An 18418-nucleotide genomic window follows, 5' to 3' on the forward strand; every position below is an offset into this window, starting at 1 on the left:
CCCATAGTGTTTTTCACCTATATCCAGAAATTTCCATTATCCGACAAGGCTTGGATAAATTTATCAAGATACAGGAGAGATTACTGTACTCTCAGAAAAATGCTGCTGTAGCTCAGCCGGAAGATGTTCAGGAGAGAGCAACCTCTGAGTCCCATAAGATCCCTCTGGGCACAAACCACTCCTCCTTCAGCCAAAGGAGACATGCCAGACCTCCACTCCGTATGGCATACCGGTCCTGTGTACAGAACCTGAGGGGTCATTACTGGAACCTTCTTCCAACTTTGATGCAACTCCTTCATCAGAAACTCCTATGTACTTAGGAGAGATGTGGTCAGATTTAGATCTACTGTTATTCCTTGGAGGAATACTACACTCAGAGGGAAGGGGAATGGAAGATGGGGGTAAGAAGGTTCAGAGGCATCCTCAGAGGAGCATTCCCTTCTCAAGAAAACCGACATGCACTAGTTGTCTTCCCTCTTCTTCCCAAACCTAATGCAATGCAGCAAATCCCAGCCAATAAATTCCTTGCAAGCATGAGCCTTAGAGCAAGACTTACCTTGCACGAGACACAAAGAGTGGGGCTCTGCTATTGCTGGTGCCATAAGCCTCCCACAAGGGCAGCCACAGCCATGGCAATGATGTGAATCATGTTCTTTATCCATTCCAATAAAAAACAAAAGTTTCAATACAGTAATACAACAAATGAACACGATGTTGTGACTGTATATTGGCCAGTTTGGATACATTGTCTCATATTTTTAAATTTCATTATATATGTATGTGTATTGTTTGTCATTATAATATTTTTAAATTTAATTATGTACGTATTTGTATTGTTTACGTCATTGTTCTCCCTCATGTTAGGACTAATGGGGAACCTATCTCATTTAAGGTTTGATGTGGTAAGAGGGTCTGCCCCAAAGATTCATATAAAGCGCTGGCACTTGAGCACATGCCTACTTCACTCAGATAAAATCCCAGAGCTTAGAGCAGCAAAGACTGTTTGTTGAACAAGTGTAGTACTCGACCATTAGAAGTGTTTTTTACGAATAACTGCAGTACAGTGTCATAGATTGTGATGAAACTAATTGCGCAGTCTGGTGTTTGCAACGCCTTCAATCTAGGTTAACTTATTATTGTAGACAGGGCTTCACAAGAAGTGGAAAAATATGCAGTAGACAGGCTTGCATTGATAAAATGAGTGCCCTGATGAAACCTAAAGCTGTCATACAAATGCTGTGTGCATGAACAATGATGGTAGGTACATCTACTCTTGAAAACCAGGTTATGGTGATAATGGACAAAATTCCTTTTTGAAACTAAAGATTGCCTCAAATGCTTGCAGTAGTGGTATCTGTACTTTTAGTGGTATCTGTACAGCTTTCTCTTATTCCAGCACTTGTGTGCTAGGACTTTGTAAAGTGATTCACAGTATACTTTTATTTCTGAAATTACCCGAGAGAACTGAAATAAAAAGGAAAGACTGGGATGGCTTGTTGATTCATAGCATATTTAGGCAGATTAGTTACTGGTTAGGTAGGTTTGTTCAGTAGTGTTGTTTACAGGAATTTGAAGTGAACACTGTATGCATGGAAAATTTTACATATAAAACTAGTGGTAAATAAATCTATAGCTTAGGTAGGAATTGTTTTATTTTAATCCCAAAAAATGGTGATGTGATCTATTACTCTTGCTCTAAATTTCTCAATAAATTTAGCATGTTGTCAAAAAAAGCTAAAAACTACGACACAACAGCAGAGGTAATGAGTAAATACTTGCCCAACAGCTTTCAACCAGCAGTCAGACAGAGAGCGCAGCACGTTTCTCTTGGCATCCAAAAGAAAAGTGAAAAAATGGACAGCAAGTAAAGGATACTTCTTCATTCACACTGCCTCTCCACCTGTTAACCACCTGCTTAGGTAACTAACTATCTTTACCAAGTTTCAACTGGTTTACAGCTTGCACCAAACGATACTCCTGTGTAAAAGCCGATGGTTTGTACTACTGTATTCTCATAAGAAAAATATTGTGACAGACAAACTAAACTACTTATTACTGTACCATCATCCTTACAGAATGCGCAAGATGGAAAATTTGCAATCCATACAGTATTTTGTTATACATGAAAGACAGACAGACTAAAGTACTTATTACCATCATCCTTACAAAATGAACAAGATGGAAAATTTGCAGTCAAGTATTTTGTTATGAATTTAGGAAAGTTCACTAAAATTCTTACTACAGTATTACAACTTAAATACAGCAGTTCCAAAATTAAAATGTCTTCTACAGAAGAAGGATCAATCAAAAAGCTAAATTTGTTCTTCATTCAAACAAGCACTGATTTTTCAATTTTTCAAGCACCTTTTCTTTCAAAAGCACATATAGGGCATTCTTCTCCTAACAAGATCCAGCACAAATCACACAGTAAAAAGTCTGATCTGGGATACTTTGGACAATTATTACCATTAACATTTAACAATAATCTTTTGCAAATGGTGCAATTGTACTTCCCATGCAAGATGGCCAGTAAATAGCGAAAATATCCAATATTACCTATATCACCTTTAACATGAGGCATTTTTTGCAATTTTTTGAGCCAGGTCTTGTAAATTTGAGTTATTTTCAACTCTGCTATGTGATAACATCGCTCCATGTTCATCTCCGCTGCTGCTGGGAAAAAAATACCAGTAATCCTAGGTTTCAAGTACATGAAAACCTGTAGTTTACTCTCAAGACAACCTATCAAAAAAAAGAAGAGGATCCATATGAACAATGCATGGGGGACCACAGGTGGTTCTATTATGCACTTGCATAAATCAATGTCATAACGTTTACTTTGATTGTTAAGCTTATCTGTTATCTCCTGAAACTCTTCTATTGCTTTGCCTTTTCCTGTCACACTGACTTCTAAGGTGTTCTCCACATGTATCAAAGACGTGTCCATATTCAGGAAATGCTTATTGACTTCATAGGCAATAAGGGAAGTATACTGCAAAGACCACCAAAGAAACATGACATATAGTATCAAATAAAAATTAACATTGGGTAAGTTATTTCTCTCAAATTTCAAAAAATTTTCTATACAGAAGATAAACTTTGGTCTTTGCCTCATGGCTGCTTGCTTTATATCATACATTCTAAATTTCCTCCCAATAGGAGTGTCATTTATGTTCTTACCTTTGATAAACAAATTTATGTAGTGGGCATTTTCTCTTATTACCTGAAACAGAACATAAAAAACAAACAAGAAAAGTAGCAAAGGGAAAAATCCCAATACAATGCCAAGTGACATGTCTGTAGGTATATTCGTGATATGTGCAAAAGAGGGTATTTGCAATTTTAAGGATTCAAAATTTTCCAGGTTTACATACTGTTTTACATCTTTAAATGTGGTGGACACAAATTTGGTTTTCTTATACGCTTGAGATAAGAGTTGTAAAGTCTCCTGTAAGGAACCAATATGTTCCTTACACGCTTCTTTCCCTTTACTCTCAATAATACTGGCAACTTTGGTGCAATTCATTGGCTCTCCTGCTACTTCACACAAGTTTTCAAGACTAGTAAATTTCCTGATGGTGAATGATACAATTCTCGCTGTGTTATTACGAAGGGTTTCATGAAACTTCTCTTTACAATTTGTGACCAAGTCTTTTTGGAATCTGAGCACTGATTAACAAGGTCTGCAAACACCCCTAAGCATTTGTCCTGTTGCATCTTGGTATAATTTCTTCCCAACTGTTTCAACTCATCCAAAGGCGTCTCACCACTTGCACCAAGCATTTCCACGAAAGATTTAAACAGGTCATCTTTAGGAAGCTCAAAGTCTTCATTCACTCTTAATTCTTCATTAAACAAATGTTTCATATCTTGTACAACACCTTCAACTCCTTGTGACATAAAACTTTTAGCACCTCGGAAAAGAACTGAGGCTTCCTTTGCAACGCAACTGTTAATGCTGAAAATATTCACTGTTGTTGTTAAAAATACAGTAAAGGTAATCAGGGTCACATAAAATATACACAAATTACAGATTGGCTTAAACCAGTGCTGAATTATGTGAATGAAACCCAGAGGTATATGTATCAGATTTGGGGGTATAATGGAAAAACAAAGGAGACTAGCAATTGTGATATTCATCACGTTTACTATGACTACTGATGGTCCAAGTGCAAACACAACTAACTTATGCAACAAATACCAAAAGCCAACTGTTGTCAAGACACACGAAAGCAGAATACCTAATCTAAGTGGCCAATCTAGAGGTACAAAGAGAAAGTATTTATAGCCAAGAAAAGTAGCCATCTTTAGTACAATAAGGACAATGGAAAGTAAAAAGATGCAGAAGAGTGCTTGTGATGTTGCAACTATTCCATCCATAGAAAAGACAAAAGGAATGATAAATGAGTGGTTGGTCCGGTGTGTTTCATTGATGATGGCTTCAAAGGTCACATTGTTATTGTAAAAGGTATGACCTGGTTGGGGTATTGACAACTTGAATAAGTATAAACCATTCCCTAAGTCCTCAGGGTGATGGGCAATAATTTCCTCATTAGGATAGCTGCTGTAGACAGGCCGCTTTCTACCAACTGTCCATTTGCCTAATTGTACGGCTTCATTTGTTCTGACTATTATGGCTACCTCTACTGAGGTATTTGCAACATACCCAAATGTAGTATTCCAGTCTAACTTGATGAAATTTGCCAAAAAAGCATTCCATAAAACAAACATCAGTTCTGACTTGTTGGTAGGCACTGCTTGAAGTTCATTTGGAACAAAGTGAGTGACGTTCACCTCGCAGATGGCAACACAGGTTACTGCTAATATTATGAGAATTTTTTTGAACATCTGAAATAGTTAAAAAAATTACAATGTTTGTTTCAGCACCAGTGACAAGCTCCACTGAAAATATTTAATTTTACCTTCTAACTATTGAAAACAATTTTATTTAAACCCTTACAGTGCTGTTTAACAATTTTATTTTTTTATTTATACAAACCCAACTGATCGACTGATACAATATGTTTAGTTGCCTGGTGTCACAATGTCCTTGACATTGACACCAAAATATATTACTAAAATACTAAAAAATTCATAAAACCTATAAAAAAAAAAAAAAGATAAATTTTTAATAATTTGTATTTTTACCAGTTATACAAACCACAGCCTTTTTTTTATATGGGGAGTATCTCTCAACGCAAGCTGGACTCAGTCGAAGCTTGGTAGCAAAGTACTTAACAAGGTAGTCAACAGGCACAGATGGGGATGAGTGGAGGTTCCTCACTCACCGACCGTCACCTTCATTTTTCCTATGGTCGCAGGGACAAAGCAAGGGATTAGTGTATAAAAGGCTCTGGTAATACAAACCACTGCCTTTTATAAGGCAGACTTACTCCTCAAGTAAGAAGTTAAGCCCCTAACAATTTACTGGGGTTGAAAGCCACCACAGAGATACTTCGTGCCTCAAAGCATCAACCAAAGGGCATTCATATACACTTCCAAAAGGTTAGGTTGGGTTAGATTAAGTTGGGTACTTAACCTAACTTAGCCTAGCCTAATTACTATAGTTTTAGTCTAACCTTACCAATCCTGCATTTCAATATCCTGGAACTCCTTGTCTAATGGCATCAACCAGGAGGTAGTCGCCTGCTCTACAAGGGACTAGGTTGGGTTAGGTTTGGTTGGGTACTTAGCCGACCTAACTAGTTCTAGCCTAACCTTACCAAAGCTGTACTTCAATATCCTGGGTCTTCTTGTTTCATAGCATCATCCAGAGGGTAGTTACCTGTTCTTCAAGGGTCTAGGTTGGGTTAGGTTAGGTTGGGTACTTAACCCAACCTAGCCAAGCCTAAACTAAACCTAGCCTAACCTGTCCTAATCTGCACTTCAATAACCTGGATCTTTTTAACTCTCCAAGCCTTAGGATCCAAGGATAGGCTTTCCATAGTGTTGTTAAGAACTGTGCCATGGTAGTTCCTTAGTCAACAAGAAAGGGTGGCCCCCCCAGTGTCCAATCATAGCCTCTATTGATGATGCGCATTCCACTGACGGTGTCGAAACTTCAACAAGAGAGGTTGTACTTTTCCGCAAGTTGTGGTATAGTTTTAAATTCTCTTTAAATTTACGTAAAGTGGAAATGCATATTATCTAGAAGAAGGATATCATGTTTCATTCTTTGTATTTGGTAGGGAAAAACGTTGTCTTCGTTGTTTCATGTGTTTGATTGTAAGTATACTTGTAATATTGCTCAACTACCGGTATTGGTTCTTGTACAGTAGTTAGTCGAAGGTTTGGTTTCGGTCAGAAACAGCCGTGAACTCAGTCGCTTCATAGCTTTTACGTAGGGTGGTTCGACCTGGTGGGGGACTCAATAATGCAGCCATAATTGTTGGTGTCTACAAATCCATTTAAGTATTCCTATTCATCCTAAAGTACATTTAGGGAAACTTTGTTTGGGAGATACACATATCTAAATGTAAGGATAATTTCTTGCGGTGTGCTTTAGATGAGGGTCATGAAATAGAGATTAAGCTCACGCCAATCTAACTACTGTACATCAAGTTAGGAACAATTGAATGCGCCAATATTAAGTTTATATTGTTAGTTTAGTTAATATACACAATGCAACGTGTTGATATACTGTAGTCACAATTTAAACTAGCATAAGATTGAAGTAATCTGGGTGTCGTAGCATAAGATTTAGGCTACAATGTGGGTCAGTACGTTTCAAATTGTTTAGGCTATACGATAACACTGACGATTTGAAATGCTATACTTATTCTGAGTGAGTCGGAATAGACGGTGCAGGTGCACGGGTGTGCAGTAGCACACTCAGCACAGCAGTCAACCAGACACATTCCAGGATGATGGATGTACTGTACAACAGACACATCAGTGTTAGCGGCAACTGGTCTTGACACCTCGACGTTTCGAAGGATTGAACACCTCCCCAGTTAGTACTCCTTCAATCTCAACACTTTAGATGTTACTATTCAGCTATGTCCCTACAGACCATGTGCATAACAGCCATCAACCATGCCACGTTGAAAATATCGCTTCTTGTCCAATCAGCGAAGTTAGCAATGATTGGGTCAGGTTGGTACTTTGATAGGTGACACCCCCAGAACACCAGATTCTGTTGACCTTTTGCATCCATGGTCAGAAACGTTGGGACTAGTCAGTACTAGGATAAGTGACCTCCTACAAACTTCAGATGCTGTTGGCACCTAGGAGACATCTTTCACATCCATGATTCAAGTCCTGGGCTTACAACTTCCTGTCGTTTTGCTTGATTCGTCGGGAGATCAACAACACCTCCAAACTAAGTCCCGACAACTTGTTCTTGGTTCCTACTCAGACACAAAGTGGTGTCTAGGAGCTCCATTCTTTTGACTTGAAGTAGTTACACTCCTCCTGTGAGGAGTGGGAGATGTAAGCAGTAGCTGCTATTGCTGCAATGACCAGTTGATCCACAACCCGAAGAGAAAATATTGTGTGGATCTTAAGACAGTTTCAAGAGTCTCAGTGTCCGGTTAGGCACTCCTTTGATAGCAACAACACTAAGGTAGTGTCCTATTAGGCACTCCTTTGATAGCAATGTCACCAAGGTAGTGCTATGGTTACACTATCCTCCTCCAGAGATTTTTCATTCTTTGGAACAGTGACCAGGGTGGCAGGCTCCTACAACTCCTTTCTTGGAACTTAAAACACATTTCATTTTAGACTTTCAAGAGTCTCAAAATCCAAGATAGACACTCCTCAGTGTGACAGCAATGACACCATGGTAGTGCCATGGTCACCAAAAGGTCCTAGTGTCCTTTCATTTACTCTATGCCACTACAAGTACACGAGCAGACAGAAGTGCATTCAGTACAGTGGCCAACCAGATATCCCAAGCAAGATGGATGTATTATTTGCTGAAGTCAGGAGATAAGGACAGTCGATCTTGGCACCTTGACTTCTGGAAATTCGTTCAACCTTTGAAGATTGTTCATAGTCCTTCTTTTCTCATCTTCCTGAAGTTGGCGCTGTTCTGATCTGCCTACTTGTACCTTTGAATAAAGTAAGACATCTTTGGTATCCATTTACATTTGGAAGCCTATACCTTTTGTCATTCTACAAGTTTCGAAGGTGATCAATGAGATAGATCATTCCCCTACCTATGGTGCCAAAGACAGTATGACATCTATGTTGCCTCCTTGTTGACAAGACTTTCAACCCAATGCCAACGACTAGTTTGTTAGCTTCGAGTTGTCCGAGACACAACCCAATGCCAACGACTAGTTTGTTAGCTTCGAGTTGTCCGAGACACAGTGTCCAAATTGTCATTTCTCCAAATGTGGAGCAAACCTGGGTCTTGACATAAGGGCAGTTATTAGTCCTCCTGCCCACAGACCTTATGGGTTGGGCGCTGCTGTTCGAGAGGCAACTCATCTCTCATCGGACCTTCGACGCGTCTTCTCAGGTCAACCCCTGTTAAGGTATCTTCTCACTCTCCAATCTCAGCTGCCATGACAGTTCGTGATACAACAGCTCTCCCTGCTCCCAACCTGAATTATTCTGTCTGAATCTAGCTCAAGTGACTATACAACCTGCTGGGCAACCACCACAGGTCCATAGGAGAATGTGTCTAAGGACTTGTGGGTGACATCCTTCTGGTAGAATGAGGTACAGGTACTCTGGGGCTGCTAGAAACCTGCCCTCATTACCTGGGCAACCAAAAATTCTGCCAAAAAGCAAGGGACAGACCCACCCCTCTGACTTCATAAGCACTCACATGGTAAGGAAGGCCAACCTCATCCTCAAAGGTGTAGGCATATCTGATTACTTCAGGAAACCAGAAAGAGAGGGTGTTCCTAGACACCTCATTCTACATGACAGCAGAGTACAGTACTTATGAAACAGCACCTACACTGTGGCCTTGCTGAGTGAGTCCTTTTCAAATATTATTTTACAGCACAGAATGGGCAGAGGAGTGTCTCATCTGGGTCTCCACCGAGAAAGTCTTGGAGGGAAAGGATCATGAAACTCTCAGATCTCTCATCTGGAATTGAAGGATCCTGAGTTTTGGCCACAAACTCAGGTGCGAAGGAAAACAGGAGAGATTCCCACCTTTCCATATGCCAGAAAAAATATGACAGCCGATTTAGCAACCCCACCCTTTTTACCAAGGCCAGAGCTACAAGGAAAACAGTCTTTAAGATAAGGTCATAGTCCACAGCATGAAATATGGGCTTGAAGGGTGGCCTAGTGAGACTCCTAAGCACCAAAACAACACAAGTGGACAAGACTTTTTGCAACTCCTCATTAGCAATGAAGGCTCCACTAAAGAAGTGAGGTCTAGCTCCTTCAATTTAGATACCTGCAAGAGGGCAGGAGATATCCTTTGACTGCAGCTAATGAAAGGCGGCCATCTTGGCAGAGGTAGACGAGGAAGTCTGCAATCTGCTACACAGATGCTCCAACCAGAGAAGTACCCCTTCTATGACACTAACTGCAGAAGATGGACCACTTTCCCTGATGCACATTCGCAGAGGAACATGACATTTTTATGATAAAATGAAGTTTTATATATACTTACCAAGTAATTACATAGCTGTTGGTTCCCTAACCTACGGCAGCTTAAAAATTCAAAATTCGTGCGGTGGCGCTGTTATCGTTAGTGTGTAGGTGACAAGGTCCCGGATGGTGCCCACGAAACAACCCAGCAGAGAGCTCAATTCGTTTTGCGCTCTATTGTCCATGCAAGGGGAGGAGGACAGGCTCCGATCATGTAATTACTTGGTAAGTATATATAAAACTTTATTTTATCATAAAAAATGTCATTTTTATGTAAGTAACTTACCAAGTAATTACACAGCTGATTCCACATTGTTAGTGGTGGGAAAGAGCATGGACATTTCTACTCCAAAGCATTAAGTATATAATGAATTTGAAATAGAAAGGTTGCTAACACTGAATAAATGATTGTCGTTTCCTTACCTGTTGAGAGAGCTTCTGCAGGTACGTACTGCCTCTGGTCGGCACTTCTCTCAACTTGTAGTGGACATGGCAGTACAGTATAGCCAAGGGCCGCCACTACATTAGTGGGAACCTAATGCACTGGAGGAAGTACACCGTATGCTGACAAAGTTTTAAAAGATGCCCTTGCCCTGGGTGAAGACCAGAACAGAAAATGGCAGCACTATCACCTACACCACAGAATAACACCAAAACCCAACCATTATCAATAATAAAATGTAATGATGGAAATCCTTCTTTTGAATTAATGACAATACCCTTCATAATTGGTGGACTGGAAAAACGAATTGGTTTTCATCTTATCAATAAGTTGACTTAACCACTCGAAATTGAGATTGTCTATGATCGAGTGTGCGTACGTAAGTGCGTAAGTTCAACCAAGTGCGTAGTTGCGTAAGCTCAACTCGCACTGTTCAAGACATGTGTGGCGACTTCAGAGGGGAAAGGGATGTAGTTCCCCTTATTTTCATTCGAAATGCCGTGTTTCTCCCTTGTAAAAGGTATGCACATATCTTAGTTTATATTGTACATGTTGCCATAACACTTAACAGTGTTCTTGTGTATCTTTGCCTTAATGTAATAACAAATTACCAAGAGTTGTTATGGTAATGTTACGTAAGTTGCAACATGATGAGCTTGCATGTGGTTGCAGTGCCACCAACCATAGGCTAAGATGTGTGATATTCTTCCATAATTTTATGAATATATATCAATTCTTGACTTCAATTACACCTCTTATGCATGAAAAGCCAGGCTAACTGTGTAGTGTAACAGTTAAGTTAGGCATGAGCACAGCATAGCCTAGGCTAAGGACTGCATGCTGTTTGGCACAAGATGGCTGTCCTAAATGACCTTTTTGTATTACAGGGAACCAGTCTAGGGCATTCGTAATACATGAACCAGTCTAGGGCATTCTTACATGAACCAGTATAGGGTGTCTGTACAAGAACCAGTATAAGTACCTATGTAAAAAGAAGTTCTAACAATTATGGAAGGAACATTAGGAATAAGTTGTTTACACCATGTAACCTACTGAGAAGCATTAAACAACCCGTGGAAGTCGGCGTTTCCCTCAACCCTAACTACAAAATGAAGATTCGTCCGTCAACGACGTCAAGTACCAGTCCAAGCTAAGAGTAATCCGGGATTTATTAACCTAGGCCGGTGTGTTACACCTGTTTGGCCTATGCCCAGGATTGAGTCGTTATATATAGGCTAGTCTGAGTTAATTGTCCTAAAATGAATGGTAGCCTCCGAATGTAAGCCAGGACAATTGACATGTAAAGCCACGAGCAGTATAAATAAGTATGACATAAGGTGAAGTAAATATGACAAAAATACAAACTGGTGGGTATTCCAGGTACAGTGTACCCCCAGGCTTCCCATCAACTCAAAACCTTAAGTCATGGCCAGTGGATAGCAAAGGAACAGAGAGATTCCCTATGCTTTCTCTCCCAGTACCATGCCAGCCATGGATAAAGGTCCTAAAGTGCTGCAATTTTCAAACATCGTTTCTATGTCCTTGAGGTAGTGTGAGGCGAAAATCCAGAACGTCAACTGTAGGATCAAGGAAAGACACAAGTTGTGTTTAAAAGCGAGGGAGGTTGCGACTGCTCTAATTTCGTGAGCTTTAACCTTAAGTAATGGAAAGGTTTCCTCCTGGATCTGAAAATGGGCTTCTAATATTGACTCACTCAGAAAAAAGGATATGGCATTTTTGGAGAGCAGGCGAACTGGGTTTCTTACAGAGCACTAGAGGTTGCTCGAAGGTCCTCTAATCTTTTCCATCCTCTGAAGATAGTACCTGAGGTACCCCCCTGGACAGAGGAGTCTTTCTTCTTCCTCCGGTCCTAAGATATCCATAAGGTTCTTGATGACGAAGGATCTAGGCCAGGGTTTGGAAGGGTCCTTGTTCTTTGCAAGGAAACCAAGAGATAGTGAGAGAGTGGACTGTGTCCTCTTGTGCATAGCCTATTCTCGTCTATTGCCTGTAACTCGCTAATACATTTGGCAGTAGTGAGAGCCACTGAAAAGTCTTTTTCGTGAGATTCCTGAGGGAAACAGAACAAAGAGGTTCAAATTGAGGACCTGAAAGCCACTTCAGTACAACATCTAAGTTCCAAGAGACGTTGGAAGAACTTTCTTTCTTGGACGTATCAAAGGATTTGATCAAGTCGGTGATATCTTGATTAGAAGACAGGTCCATCCCTCTGTGCTTAAAGACTGAGCTGAGCATCGACCTATACCCTTTCATGGTAGAGGTCGATAGCTTCCTGATGGACTTTCAGAATATCAGAAAGTCGGCTATTTGACCTATAGATGTCTCAAAAGAAGACATTATGGCGGCTGCACCATCTTCTGAAGACTGTCCATTTTGATTGGTAGAGCTTTGTAGAAGCAGCTCATCTGCATCTCGCAATCGCCTCTGCAGACTGTCTCGAAAACCTTTTGCTCTGACAAGGCGCTTGGCAGTCTGAAGCCTGTCAGGGCCAGAGCAGATAACCCTTGGTGGAATCTGAGAAAGTGGGGTTGTCTGAGCAGAGACCGTTTTTGTGGAAGGAGTATTGGGTAGTCTACCAGGAGTCGGATCAAGTCTGGAAACCATTCATTGTTCAGCCAAAATGGGGCTACTAGGGTCATGGAGGTGTTCTGATGCGTCGGCAGCTTGTTGATTACTTCCCTGATCATTCCAAAGGGAGAGAAGGCGTACACATCTAAGTCTATTCAGTCCAACAGCATGGCATCCGTGCTCCATGCTTGAGGATCCGGGACCAGACAGCAAAAGAGGGAAAGGCGGTGGTTTCTTGACATTGCAAAAAGATCCACTGGGGGTTTGCCCCTAAGTTTCCACAGGTTGTCGCAGACTATTGGGTCTAAGGTCCATTTGGTTGGAAGGACCTGTCTGAGGCAGCTTAATTCATCTGCAATCACATTCATTCTCCCTTGAATGAACCGGGTGACAAGAGAGACTTGGTTCTCCTCCGCCCACAGAATCTTCTTGCCGCAGACCAGATCTGAGAAGGACTGGAGGCCCAGGTGAATTGCTCTCAGTTCCTTTATGTTGATGCAAGAATTCTGTTGTACCTCAGTCCATGTTCCGTAGACTTCCCGGCTGTCCAGAAGGGCGCCCCAGCCGAGGTCGGAGGCATCTGAATAAAGGAATCGAGAGCACTGTAATTGACCTTTGAAGACTACTATCGATAGGGTAGATCTAAGCCGGCATTCTGCGGCGAAGCCCCCACCCCCCTCCATTGCTAATATGGCAAAATTGTAACCAGTATACACCCCTAGGATATGTTAGGTTGGTATTTTTAGGGGTGCTTACTGGTTACAATTTTGCCGTATTAGCTATGGAGGGGGGTTAGGGGCTTGCCGCGGAATGCCGGCTTAGATCTACCCCATCGTGTAGTCTTCAAAGGTCAATTACAGTTTAGTTACAGTTGCCCAACAACATATTACTTTAAATTCTTGTAAAGCAAGTAAAATAACATAGGAAAACGTCAATTGCCATAGTCTAGCTCACCACGGAACCACGGCTTAGAATTACCAAAAAGTGTGTTAAGACCAATTATAAATTTACCATCACTGAGGTATTTAACCTTTGTTTATATTTCAACATTCACAACAGTGGGACTCTTACTAAATTTGGTGTTTCTTGGAGTGGGACTTGCAGTAAAGTAAAAATTTACCATAAGTTTTAAAAGCTGTAAGTTAACAAATAAAACACAAACTTTATTTTAATGGCCTGAGAGAGCTAAATGGTCAGGTTAAGCCACAGGTACTTAAAAATAACAAGGTTAATTCTAAGCCGTAGTTCCGCGGTGAGCTAGACTATGGCAATTGACATTTTCCTATGTTATTTTACTTGCTTTACAAGAATTTAAAGTAGTATTTTGTTAGCCAGCTGTAACTAAACTGTAATTGACCTTTGAAGGTTACACGACGATGTAGATCTAAGCCGGCATTCTGCAGCGAGCCCCCACCCCCCATAGCTAATACGGCAAAATTGTAACCAGTAAACACCCCTAGGGTATGTTAGGCTGGTATTTCTAGGTGTGTTTACTGGTCACAATTTTGCCGTATTAGCTATGGAAGGGGGTGGGGGGCTCGCCGCAAAATGCCGACTTAGATCTACCCCATCGTATAGTCTTCAAAGGTCAATTACAGTTTAGTTACAGTTGTCCAACAAAATATTACTTTAAATTCTTGTAAAGCAAGTAAAACAACATAGGAAAACATCAATTGCCATAGTCTAGCTCACCACGGAACTAAGGCTTAGAATTACCAAAAAGTGTGCTAAGACCAACTATAAAATTACCATTACTGAGGTATTTAACATTTGTTTGGTAATTCTAAGCCGGATGTCCACGGTGAGCTAGGCTATGGCATTTGACGTTTTCCTATGTTATTTTACAGTACTTGCTTCACAAGAATTTAAAGTAATATTTTGTCGGGCGGCTGTAATTGACCTTTGAAGACTAAACGACTTGCATTACCTAACGCGGGGTAGGTCTAAGCCGGCATTCCGCAGTGAGCCCACCGCCCCCTCCATAGCTAATATGGCAAAATTGTAACCAGTAAACACCTCTACGGTACATTAGGTTGGTATTTTTAGGGGTGTTTACTGGTTACTATTTTGCCATATTAGCTATGGAGGGGGGCTCGCCGCAGAATGCCAACTTAGATCTACCCTGTCGGTAGTGTAGTCTTCAAAGGTCAATTACAGTTAAGTTACAGCCAACCAACAAAATATTACTTCAAATTCTAGTAAAGCAAGTAAAAAAACATAGGAAAATGTCAATTGCCATAGTCTAGCTCACCGCGACAGCCGGCTTAGAATTACCTTTGTTTATATTTCAACATTCACACCAGTGGGACTCTCACTCGGTCCTGGTCGTTTCGGCCGTAACATCCAAAACAATGTAAGACGTTATGTTTATGGTATTTACCGCTATGTTTATGGTATTTACCATTATTATTTCATGTTTTACGTACATCCCCAAGGGGCTGGTACTAAACACGGCGCCCATTTTGCACGTAAACGTGCTTACAGCCGAAACGACTTATGGCCGAAACGATCTACGGCCGAAACGACCCAAATGCCTCTCACTAAACTTGGTGTTTCTGGGAGTGGGACTTGTAGTAAAGTAAAAATTTACCATAAAAGTTTTAAAAGCTGTAATTTAACAAATAAACTTTTTTTTAATGCCTGCGATAGCTAAATGGTCAGGTCAAGCCACAGGTACTTAAAGATAACAATAATCAGGGTTTTCAAAACTCCTACTTTACTATGCTATAACCCACAGCTGAAGATCAGTTAGCCTAGCCCAAACTTATATTAGCTGGAACTATAAATGCTATGGGTCCTTCAAGCATTAGACTACTATAGTAAGGTTTGTGCACAACTTATCCTTAGGTTTCTTTGGTCCTATCAAACTCATAACACTGAAAAGACTTGTAAAGTATTATACATAAAACTTAACATTTTGTCTTATCTTAATACTTCAGCTTTGAAGTCCAAAGCTATACAGAATGTCTTACACAAACTTAGGCCTATTTGTAGCTAGTCTAGTAGCCTAAGCAGACGCTTAACATTTTGTCTTATCTTAATACTTCAGCTTTGAAGTCCAAAGCTATACAGAATGTCTTACACAAACTTAGGCCTATTTGTAGCTAGTCTAGTAGCCTAAGCAGACTTTAAATCTCGAAGCCTACTTTTTGCCTACCTTCCTTGACCTCAACCTACTGGTGAGCATAGCCTAACAGCTTAGTACCCAGTTCATTGTCCTGCTTTGCCTTGAAACTTGACCGAAACCTGCCTGATTTCATTCCACTAATTTCCCTGGATGCAAAAATACATAATTATCAAAACCCGCCGAAAACTACACCAACGAGCCAATTGTTAATCAGCTCAGTGGTCTGGTAAAACTAAGGCATACTTTTCCTATGAAGACAAAGTCTGTGCATGAGGCAGGTTAAAAGCCAACAATTTGACTAAGTTTTCGTGTGTAAAATACTCTTTTCTGCAGGTTATGATTGTATAGCACTTTAATCTACTCAATTTATACAGATTGAAGAGCTAATGCACCAGAACAAGACTTACTTTCAGTAGTAGGAAGGAGACGGCATTTGATAATACAGGAACAGTGGACTACCAAATCGAGACTGAACACTAAGTTGCAGTCTCGCATTCCAATAGGCTAACGAGTTCTTCTACCATACAATATTTCAAATTTTTAAAAGCCTTGAGTGATGGTGCTGAAAGATCTGACAACATAAGAATTTTCCTTTGTATTATTTTACTATGGACCCAAAAGTCTCCAAACATACTTAATACAAAAAATATCGTGCTATTTACCGACATTTTTTTTTTTATCCTAACATTCATTGACTAGCGTTGAGACCACGGAGAGACCAACAGTGGTCTTCTTGCTAGCGTCCTGATACTAAACAAAGCGCTCATAGCAGTGCTTGTGGTATTAAATTAAACTCTCCCTTTTTCTCATTACTATGCATTATATTTGTCGTCAATTTTGAGTCAAGGATGTATGATATAGAACTTACGTGACATGGCGGCCAGCAAATCAATATAGAACAAAATGTCGATAAATAGGCAAGGTAGCGACTTTCGATTGAATCAAAACAAATGTTAGGCCTACACAAACATTAAGTTTATTTTATTTAATCCAGTATCATTGCACTGTCTATTTATAGACGTTTTGTTATACGTAATTACATATGGTGGTCGCCATGACGCGGTTTTCAGTTAGTCTCATAACAGTGTCGCGGTCAATGTTTTATACAAATATTCATTTCCCGCAGCTGAGTTGCAATGCAAGCATTTGTTGAGGTTTTTTGCTGAGTTCCTTCGACCCCTAGCTGCAAACCACTTAATTTTTTTTCTACAGGCCTATCTCAGTTCATATTCTCTTTCTTCCATCTTACTTTCTGCCCTCGCCTAACAATTGTTTCACCATTAATTTAGGGCTGAATAACCTCGTGGATCTGAGTGCTTGGTCTTTGGCCTTATTTATTTTTTTTTTTTTACTCCAGTCCAATCCATCCCAACAAATGTTTAGCACAAAGTTAGATTTCGACGAAAACTGCAGAATCTCGGGCATGGCAACATTGAAGGAGAGACCAACAGAGGTATTATAAAAATCGTTATGAGGACCCTTCAAAATCAAATGTGAAATATTCTAAGCTTAAAAGAAAGCGGTCTCTCCATGACTAGGTGTGTTTGTGAAAATGATACAAGAAATCCTTCAAAATCAAATAGGACACATGACAACCTTGAAGGAAAGTATCCTCTTCATGGAGAGGAATTTCTTCTAAAAAAGAATGTACCAGACCCTTCAAAATCATGCCAGTCTTGAAGGAAAGTGCCCTCTAAATGGAGCGGTCTTTTTATAAAAGTGAAATGAGGCAGCCTTCAGAATTAAGTATGATATATGTCAGCCTTGAAGATAAGCACTGTCTTCATGGAGAAGTCTGCTTATGAAAACAATATAAGGAATCATGCATTACACATGCCAACTTTGAGGGAAAATGCCACCTTCGTAAAGCTGTATGCATGTAAAAATAATATGAGACCCTCCGAAATCATATATGACCCACGCCAACAGTGAAAGAATGTGCCCTTTTCATGGAAGGCCCTTCTTATGAAAATGATTTGAGAGACTATACAAAATCAAATATGACACGTGCAAACCTTGAATGAAAACACCTTTTCCATGAGGGCGGGGGTTGGTCAAGCCTATTTATTAAAACCACACAAAGGAGCCTTCATAATCAAATATGACTTATGCAAACCTTGAAGGAAAGCACCCTTCCCACAGAGGGGTCAGCTTGTAAAAATTATATATGAGACCCTTCAAAATCAAATATGACACAAGCCAACTTAGAGGAAAACCTCCCTCTTCATAGCAGAGTCTGCTTATAAAAATTATATAAGAGTCCTTTAAAATCAAATTGGACACATGCAAACCTTGAAGGAAAGCACCCTTTTCATGGCAAGGTCTGCTTATAAATATTATAGAAGGGAGCCTTCAAAATCAAATATGACTCATGATAACCTTGAAGCACAGTTCCTTTTTTATGAAGGAGTCATATTATTGATACTAGACCCTTAGGGAGCAACTACACCTCTTTGGACGTCTGAACACCAAAGTGAACACTCGGTGAACACCTAGGGGAACTAGAAATGGAACTGGAATATAGATTTTAGGCCAAGGGCCAAGCACTTAGTCCTATGAGGTCATTCAGTTATGAAAGGGAAACTGAGAGTAAAGAAGGTTTTAGAGGTGTAACAGGAGGAAAGCCTCACAGTTGCACCATGAAACAGTTATTAGGAGAGGGTGGAATGTAAGATGGAAGAAAGATAATAAAAACGAAGATA

At 40.2% G+C, this 18418-nt stretch overlaps 1 protein-coding gene across 2 annotated transcripts; it reads right to left on the minus strand.

The window, feature by feature from the left end:
• Nucleotides 1-1634: 1634 nt before the first annotated feature.
• Nucleotides 1635-16234, minus strand: LOC136847745 (uncharacterized). 2 transcript variants are annotated; one of them, XR_010855821.1, is made up of 3 exons: nucleotides 16124-16234; nucleotides 3181-4848; nucleotides 1635-2992 (listed from the first exon to the last, which is right to left on the minus strand). XR_010855821.1 is itself a non-coding variant. In XM_067119619.1 (2 exons), the coding sequence occupies exon 2, from the start codon at nucleotides 4846-4848 to the stop codon at nucleotides 3538-3540; it is 1311 nt and encodes a 436-aa protein (XP_066975720.1). In that variant the 5' UTR covers nucleotides 16124-16234; the 3' UTR covers nucleotides 1635-3537. The 2 variants fall into 2 exon arrangements, 1 of the variants encoding a protein (XP_066975720.1); XM_067119619.1 differs by having other exon boundaries at nucleotides 1635-4848.
• Nucleotides 16235-18418: the final 2184 nt, after the last annotated feature.

Source organism: Macrobrachium rosenbergii, chromosome 17, assembly GCF_040412425.1.
Source record: "Macrobrachium rosenbergii isolate ZJJX-2024 chromosome 17, ASM4041242v1, whole genome shotgun sequence".
Taxonomy (NCBI): domain Eukaryota; kingdom Metazoa; phylum Arthropoda; class Malacostraca; order Decapoda; family Palaemonidae; genus Macrobrachium; species Macrobrachium rosenbergii.